Genomic DNA, 9,097 nt, shown 5'->3' with positions numbered 1-9,097 from the left:
TGAAGCACAGATGTGTGTTTGATTTGTTGAGGAAGAAACTCTGTCATGTAATTGACTATACCAAGGAATTGCTGGACCTGATTTTTTGTCAGAGGACCTTCAGGAAATTGCTGGAGAGATGTAGCAATATGAGGTTGAAGTTCATATTTTCCTTTGGTAATAGTGACGCCAAGAAAATCAATGGTAGAAACACCAATTTGCATTTTCTTTGGGGAAAGCATAATTCCATAGTCTTGAACAATCTGATGGAAGTGCTGAAGGAGACAAAGATGTTCAGCCTGTGTAGATGAAAACAGAAGAATGTCATCAATATAAATCAGGGCACGATCTTGAATAGGAGCAAAGATCTGCATCATGGCACGCTGAAATATTGATGGGGCCGTCTTTAGGCCAAAAGGCATAACTATCCATTGTAAATGAAAACCAGGGACACAGAATGCTGTCTTCGGCCTGTCTTCAGGGACAATCCCAAGTTGCCAAAATCCTGCTTTAAGATCAAACTTGGAGAAGATAGTTGCAGAGGCCAACTGGAGTAACAGTGCTGGACGAGTTGGTAAAGGGAACTTATCATCAGCCAGGAAGAAATTCAGAGGCCGATAATTTATCACCATTCTCATTTTACGACGGATCTGTTCTGTTCTGTTCTTTTGTTCACATAGAAGGCCTGACATGCCCATGGGGACACAGTTGGTTCCAACAATCCTTGAGCTTGGAGTTGTTGAAGTTCTTGTACCGCAAGTGTCAAATGTTCTGGAGGCATTCCAGGATGACTGGCCTTTGTTGGATTAACATCTTCATTCTTCTTAAAAGGTAAGGAGATGAAGAACTTGGAATTCTGCCAGAGGGGATGAGTACATTTAGTCAAGAACTCAGTATGAGAATTTGCACAGGAAGTTTGTAGAAGTTTTCCTTTAAACTCATCAAACTGAGTAGGGCCTGTATCTGCAAGAAATATGTTAGAAAAAGGGGACCAGGGGAGAAGTTGTTGTTTATATACAAGACCATGGGGTGTCCATTTAAGGGGAAGATGACTCAGGACATCAAAACCTATGATGAGGTCTTTACCGGGACAATGGGAACCTAACATAACATGGGTAAACGAAAGGGTTGGAAGAAGTTGGACTTTAATGGGTTGTTTTGTGACAAGAGTGATATAGAAGGTTTCACCATTAGCTGCTAAAAAGGGGAGAGGGGGTTCTTGAGGTTTCCAGAAATGGTTTGGGAGGACTTTTGGGGACAAGATGGTTGTAGCTGCACCTGTATCAAGGAAGGCTATGAGACGAACTGGTTTAGCATAAGGTTCAGGGATTAGGGTTACTGCAGCATGTGGTAAGGTGATAGACTGACAGGGAAGAGGTGTTTGATTTGGAGAAAGAAAAGGGATGACCTGGTAGAGGGGATCAAAATCCTCGGACTCAGAAAAAGAAGACTCTGGGTATGAGTCTGGTAGAACAGTAGGTTCAGCTGGATAGTCAATTGCAAATAAAGAAAGATCAGTAGGTTCAGAATCCAAGGAGTATAAGGACTCAATGTCAGCATTTTGTAGATCATCATGATGGAGAGAGGCAAGCATATGAAGCACCTTATCCTTTTTGCGGGTGTTAGGACAATTCTTAGCAAAATGTCCATCTTTTCCACAAATGAAGCAATAAGTATTCTTGTTCTTCTTGCGAAACTATTTTTTCCGAAGGAACTTCCAGTGAGGTTTATACCGTTTAAACCGAGAAGGCTTAAAAGGAAACCTTTTCTTGTGCTTCTGGGAAGAGGGAAAAAACTTCTTATGATGGAAGGGCTTCTTTGTAGGACAATCACAAGAGTGATCAGAACCTTTGCATTTGATTTTCATCCAAGAAGTAGCAGAAGAGACCTTGTCAGATTTTGTCTGTAATTCCTTCCAGATTTTCTTGACATTACAGAGTTTGTCAAGAGCTGTGAGAGCAAAGCTATATAGGGAACCGATACTGTAGGATGCCAGAGTGATATTCTGATTATGAAGAAACTGGAGAGTATCAGCACCAAGAGGTTCTGGAAGTGAGTTCAAAAAGATCTGCTTGAGGTTTTCATCATCAAGGCCACCAATCTTACGGAATCTGTCTGTCATACGAGAGAAGTGTTTGTCAAGATCTGGACGAGCTAGAGAACAACACTTCAACTATAAAAACTCTTCACGAGCTTTTGTAATATCATTCGAGACAGGACCAAGAAATTCTTGATAGAGAACTATAATGAACTGGCCTTCAGGAAGTTGGACAAGTTGTAGCTGTCTATATCCACCAAGAGCTAAATACCATTCCCTGAGTTTACCTTGAAGTCGAGCAACAAACTTAGTCAGAACACTGACTGAAGTAACACCTTCTTGTAGAAGTTCAGCATTAATCCAGACATGGAAATCAGCAAACTTAGATGCCCATTTGGAGACAGGGACATCATCCAAGGTAAAGAACTGTTTAGGATCTTGGTTGGAAAATGGAGCATATGTTGGGTTAGGGGGAGGTTGAGGTTCAGGATTATGGACCATAGGGTCATCCTGATCACCATCCATCTCTTCAACATTTGGAGGTGCAGGATAAGGGACTGGAGGTGGATCTGGACCTGTATTCATGAAAGAGGGAATAGGTTGAGGGTCATGAAGAGCTAGGGTGGTGAGAAGATCAGTAAGTATCTCATCACCAGAAGGGGTTATGGCACCTATGGGAGGATATTTAGGTTTGGTTCGAGGAGGTGAAGGTGAAGGTGATGGATAGGGCGAAATAGGTGGTGATGGTGCGGGATAGGATACAGTCATAGGATATGGTTGAAAAGGTGGAGGAGAAGGTTTTTCTAAGGGTATTGGTTTAGGCTGTTGTCTAGGCTTTAGGTTGCGTTGCTGACGTTGTAATGCCTTTAGTTCCTTAAGTGGGAAGGATCTTGGAGAAGCAACTACCGGAGAAACCAGGGTAGTATATATGGTGAAAGGATCCTGAGTTGACATCGTAGGAACTGCCAAAGGTAAAGGTTGCTGCCGATTGGATGTTGCTACTTGAGGTGGAGTTTGTTGTAGACTGTGTAACTGAGCTTCAAGAAACCGGAGATGTTTCTCTTTCTGTCCAATAAGAGCAAAGACCTTGGTTGTATCAGCAGTAGAGGAGGCAATACCAGCAAGTTCAGTATGAACTCGATCCATCTCAGCCTTAAGGGATTGAAGTAGCTGAGAATGTCGTCCAACAGTACTATGAGTATGCTGAGTGGAAGCAAGGATACGTTCAAGGTACTGGTTTTGGACAATGGCATTTTTATTTTGCCAATTTAAAGCTGCTTCAACCTGAGAAATATCTTTTGGTTGTCCAGAGGGTAAGATAGGGGATTTGACCTTCCATACATGACGTACACCATGAGAATCAGGACCATAATCAGCAGGACCAGGAAAATTCTGCAAGGGAGCAGAAGAAGAAGATCCTGGAGCATACATGCAACAAGGAGGAATTATAGGCGGAGGTGTCTGAACAGATGGAGGAGGGTTACAAACCAGAGTAGGGGGAGGAGCATAAGGTGGGTTGGAAGGGGGAACACCGTATTTAACCATAAAGGGATAACGGGCTTCAGTACTCAACAGTCCTACTGTAGGGTCTCCTGACTCATATCTTTCCCTTAGAATAGTCTGAGAAGACTTTCGTTTGGGACGGTAGGAATAGTCATCATCATCAGAGTCTTTGAGACAATCTTCACAATCACAAAGATCAAAGTACTTATGACCAGTGACTGGATCAGAAAAATAATACACAGGGTTACCTTGAGCATCAAAAGATTTGACAGGAATTTTTTCTTGAATCATTCCTGTAAACTGAGTAGGAAAAGGAGAAGGTACTGGTTGCGGAGGAGGAAATCGGATTTCAACCTCACCGGTAGGGTGAGTGATGAACTGAGGATCAGTAGACTGAAGTGGCTCGACTGGAGCAGGTTGTTGTGTGGCCATTTGTTGTTCATAAGCCGTGACCCAAGAAGAAGGGAGGAGACGAAGAAGTTCATCTCGAGGCAATTGTCTGGGTACATGGGTGAGACTTGGAACATGGTCAAAGTCCACAGAGAGGAAAAGAGCATCCTCATGTTGGCTTGTAGTTAGATCATAGGCATGATCTATAAGCCATTTGGTAGTGGAGGGTTCCTGCTAAAGCCATAGGAGTCTGTGGCATGATCGAAGGGGAGTTTTTTGAGAAACACAAATGAAGCAATGTGGAGTTATTGCACCGGCGTATTGCGCATCGGGTGATTGGGAACTCCTTGAAGTGTGTGTCTATATGTTCACCACTTTTCACCACTCGCTATAGAAGATGTGGACTCTGCCAGAGTTGGAAACAAAAATTGAAACCAAATGTTTAAAACCAAATTAAACACAAATTCTAGATCGATTTTAGTTTTTTATTATAAACCATTTGAACCAAATTACCAAGACGGGTTATTAATCAAATTGAAACATAATAGGATCTGAACGAATCGGTTTTAATTTCGGTTTTGATGTTATAACAATGACTCGATTCAGTTTGTAAATATCGCATATTGAACCGAATCGACAAATCCCGTCTATTTTCTTTTGGCTTTTAAAATTATCCGGTTGGCTCGGATGTGAGTAAATACTATAATTAAATGGAAGACTGAATTAATTCGTCCTCCCCGTCTTCTCTATCTATCATCCCCTTTTGCGTTTCTGATCTGAAGTATGAGCTTTGTGTTTTTTTCTTTTTTAATCCGGTAAGCTTCAGTCCGCTTTGAATGTTGGAGGGATGAAGCTGAGTGCCTGAATCTGATTTGTGTTTTTCTTTTTGTTTGGCTTCACATTAATCTGGCTAGAAAAAGAGATCTGTGATTATGATTTGGGTTTTCAGAGTGATCGAATTAATGAAAGATCGTTTGCTTTGGCTTTGATTTTTGAGAGGATAAAATCAAATTTGAGATTCGTGAGTGTCGGCGTTAGTTATTTGATTGCTCGAGGATACTTTGAATCTGCATTTCTGGTTTCTGATCTGTCTGGGTTCCGAAATTGTTCTTGGTAAGCTAGCTTACGGATGCATTTGTCTTTGTTGAGAACTTGAGACTCTTGAGTTACCTATAAGGTTTCTGATGATCTGATATGGATTCCATGTCGATTATTATGATAGACATATCCAGAAATTTTATTTCAAATGTTTTATGATTTAATCTTCTCGATTGGCGTTGATCGGAAGAAATCTCTAATTTTCTACTCCCACGAAACTGTCGTCAAAGTGGGTTTCTTTTTGGGGATTTGGGTTTTGAGGAGCAGCATTAACCATGGATGGTAACAAGGATGAAGCAGCGAGATGCATCGGAATCGCTGAAGCAGCTATGGCTTCTGGAGATAAGCAGCGTGCTCTGAAATTCATCAGAATTGCACAACGCCTCAACCAAAATCTGCAGCTTGATGATCTACTTGCTGCGTGCGAAAAGTTAGAATCTATGACATCCACCTCTTCCCCTGATCAAAAGCCCGTAGGTCAAAACCACAAAGAGCCAACTTCATCTAAATTTCCTGAGCTATCGCATGGAGGAGGGAATTACACCGAAGAGCACCTTAAGCTGATCCGAGAAGTGAAGAAAAACAAGGATTACTATGCAATTCTTGGGGTGGAAAGGACATGTTCCGTTGAGGAGATTAGGAAAGCTTACAGGAAATTATCTCTCAAGGTTCATCCTGACAAGAACAAGGCACCGGGTTCGGAAGAGGCATTTAAGAAAGTTTGCAAAGCTTTCAAGTGCTTGAGCGATGAAGATTCAAGGAGGCAGTATGATCAAACAGGTCTTGTTGAAGAATTTGAATACAATCAGCAACATAACGTCAGGAGGAGGAGGAGGAGAACTTCGCATGGCTTCTTTGATGATGATTTTGACCCTGATGAAATATTCAGGTCATTCTTTGGTCAGGCAGAGATGTTTCGGACTGCCCATGTTTATAGGACTACTAGAGGAACGGCCACCCAACAAAGGGAAAATAATAATGGAGGAGGGCCTAATCTGTTGGTTCTTATTCAAATTTTGCCATTCCTTGCAATCTTATTGCTAGCCTACCTTCCTTTCTCAGAGCCTAGTTATTCTTTGCAGAAGACTCATTCTTATCATATTCCCAAGGTCACTGAGAAACATGGGGTAGAATTTTATGTTAAATCTTCTGATTTTGATAACAAATTTCCAATTGGAAGTCTTTCTCGAGCTAACCTTGAGAATCTCGTTGTGAGGGATTACAAGAACACATTGGTACGCTATTGTCGTGTGGAGCTTCAACGGCGGCAATGGAACAGGAATTATCCAACACCTAACTGTGATATGCTACAAAATTTTGGAGTGGTGTGAAGGTCAGATTTGGAACTCTCTTTTTTACTAATGACATTTGTTTTTTTTTTCTCCCACTGTTGCTACGCTAGAAATATTATGGAAAATCCTTAAAATTTGTTTGGAAATTTATGCTGTTTTATTCTTTATGTATTTTTTTCCCTTCATAATCATCTTCTTTTCAGGTTTGTCTTACAAGCAAATTGTATGTGACTCCTGAATTTGGATTTGTACATACTCATACCCCCCCCCCCCCCTTGGGAATATGTTCCCACTGGTTTTTGGCTTGAGCTTATTGTATCATTGGATGACCACATGCTCACTTTGGGGTTGGGGTGGTGCCTCGATTCTGAAGGTCTTCCTGGTTTGCAATTTCTTTGAGGAATGTTTCGATATATGAACGGGGCTAAATTTTTTGGTCATGATTCTGTCCAACTAGGTCGGACATCCACATCCAACTATGATTTATTTACCCCACGATAAGTGGAATTAAAAGATGTGGTTTGGAGCCCTCTTAAGTTGTTAACTGGTTGGGTTGATATCTTAGGATGATTGAACAGCCAGTTTAGCTCAATAACAAAAGATTGAGGACCAGAAAAAAATTGACTCTTTTAATTAGCTTAGACAAACAAAAAGTACATGGAATAATAATGGTGTTAAAATCAAAACTCAGCTCCAAACAAGACGATTGTGACATAAATTTCTGAAATACCCAGGGGATCTCAAATATGATGGTTTTAATATATTCTGATCATCTGTTCAGCTCAATTGTCCCTTTTGATTACTTCTGCTGTTAATTTCAATTAGTATGATTTGTGATTGACAAACTGATCGTTTCTTGTGTACGATGCCAAGACATTAATGACAGATTAACTAAACTACATTGATTGAAGTGATTATGATTTGGGTTGAAGAATGTGTTTGTTACATTGGATATGTGATCCCACAATCTCAATCAGGTCTTTAAGGACTAGGCATGGGTTTGAGTTAGGTAGGATTTCTTCTGTGGGGCCAGTGTGTGTAGTGTATTGAAAGAAGAAATCTTGAAAACTTCAATTGGTGAGAAAACTCTTAGCTGCTGCGAATTTGCAAGCAAAAAGTACATTTATTCAGGTTTCTTTCCCTTGTGAACGTTCCACGTTGCCACTATTAACATAACTTGGCTACCCATAACCAAAAATATAGTCAGACCAACAGCCATAGTAGGATTAAAGCGACCCAAAACATTAGGAATACCAGTCTCCTTTCTAAATACAATCCAAGACCAATTTTTTTCAGCAAATTATGGAAATGCCTGAATTTAAAATTTAATAAACGACGATACTATGACTAATTTCTCAAATGTTAATCAACCGAAGGACAGAAAATGAACACTATACTGGAGGGGGTGTTCAGAATCTCTAGGGGTGGGGGTATGCTGGAATCATTTTTCCTTAATTCTAAAATTACAATAACAAAATATTTAGGGAGATTCTCCGTGTACCAAATAAGTAAGGATAATTATGTAATTTGACAACATTGTGTGGTACAGAAACTTTTGTAATACCACTTCTGACCCTACAGTACAAAGAAGACGGCCCCCTTACATGTGTATAAAGGAGGGCAAAGTCGGTTTGGTTACAAGATTAGAATTTAGACATTCAAATTAAACACACATTTTCTTTCTTCCTCAAAATATCCTTTGTTCCTGGGGTATTACACTTGCACATTTCCTTTCATGAGAAATTGTTCTGATGACAAGAGTCCATTGTTTCATGATATTTTTCTTTACACATTATCGTCAAGAATGCCTGCCTCTGAGAATCTATTCTTCATTTCATTTTCCATGCTGTTGAGCCATAGTTTTCTTCCAAGGAGCCAGTGTCTCAATCCTGAGTAGCCATTCCCACTTTCCAAAAGAATTCTCTTTGTTACTTAATGTCACCCAAATCCAAGCAAGCACACAAGTAAAGCGACTTACAGAGAAAGTTTTCTGTATCTTCAGTCGACATATGGACTCACCCAGGGAAGGGTGAAAAGCTGTGCTTTGGAATTTTGATCAGATAAATTAGCATGAACCCAGAAAAGCCTGGAAAATGGGCAGGGTTGGGTGAGACTAGCCAGGTCTTATGGTAAAATGTCTGATTGTCCCATGTCTTCTTTGGTGTTATGGTATGCTGAGCTGGGTGATTGGTTGTACAAACCAACATGAACTGAGAAATGACTAGATGGACAGGTTTTTATCAGATAACTTGGTTTTGCAGCAAATTGTTTGGTTGATTGGGCTTTGCAGGTCTGACCAAGTTTGTTAGCAGCAAATAACCAACGTCCCCACATCTCCCCTGCTTTAGTCCTTGCAATCTCTGGTACTTGCCTCATCCCCAAACCCCCCCTCTACTTCCCAGTTAGGTTCATTTTGAAATTAGGAATCCATGCCCTTCTGCCTTCAGATATCTCCATATATCCTTTAATAATTATTCTGGTTCCAGGAGGGCAATCCCCATGCTAGTGCTCATACCAGAACTTCACTTTCTTACAATCCCTACCAAAAATATTTTCGCCATCCTAAATTGTTGTGATTTATTGCAATCCCCTTTCAAAGCCTTCACCCATGGGATTCATTTGTAATTTTTTTTTTTTTTGGAAAACTTAGCTATTTGTAACAGCTGGATGTACCTCAACTCTTCTAAAATGTACATATAGGTTTCTTTTTTTGGGGCAAATTTCTCTCTGTCCCCCCTATACTTGGCCTATAATTTTCCAAGCTCCCTTCTGTGGAACTTCTTTTCTCTGCCCCCCC

General features: G+C 40.5%; 1 protein-coding gene across 1 annotated transcript in view; it reads left to right on the top strand.

Annotated features, from left to right (window-relative positions):
• Nucleotides 1–4,638: 4,638 nt before the first annotated feature.
• Nucleotides 4,639–9,097, top strand: part of LOC122091436 (chaperone protein dnaJ 49-like) — a 6,485-nt gene continuing 2,026 nt past the window's right edge. The window contains exon 1 of the mRNA XM_042661380.1: nt 4,639–6,341. Within this exon, the coding sequence (XP_042517314.1) occupies nt 5,284–6,339 (1,056 nt within the window). The 5' untranslated portion in view covers nt 4,639–5,283 and the 3' untranslated portion in view covers nt 6,340–6,341. The remainder of the gene's footprint in view (nt 6,342–9,097) is intronic.

This window comes from Macadamia integrifolia, chromosome 10, assembly GCF_013358625.1.
Source record: "Macadamia integrifolia cultivar HAES 741 chromosome 10, SCU_Mint_v3, whole genome shotgun sequence".
In the NCBI taxonomy this organism is placed as follows: domain Eukaryota; kingdom Viridiplantae; phylum Streptophyta; class Magnoliopsida; order Proteales; family Proteaceae; genus Macadamia; species Macadamia integrifolia.
This window is presented reverse-complemented; position numbering and strand designations above follow the sequence as displayed.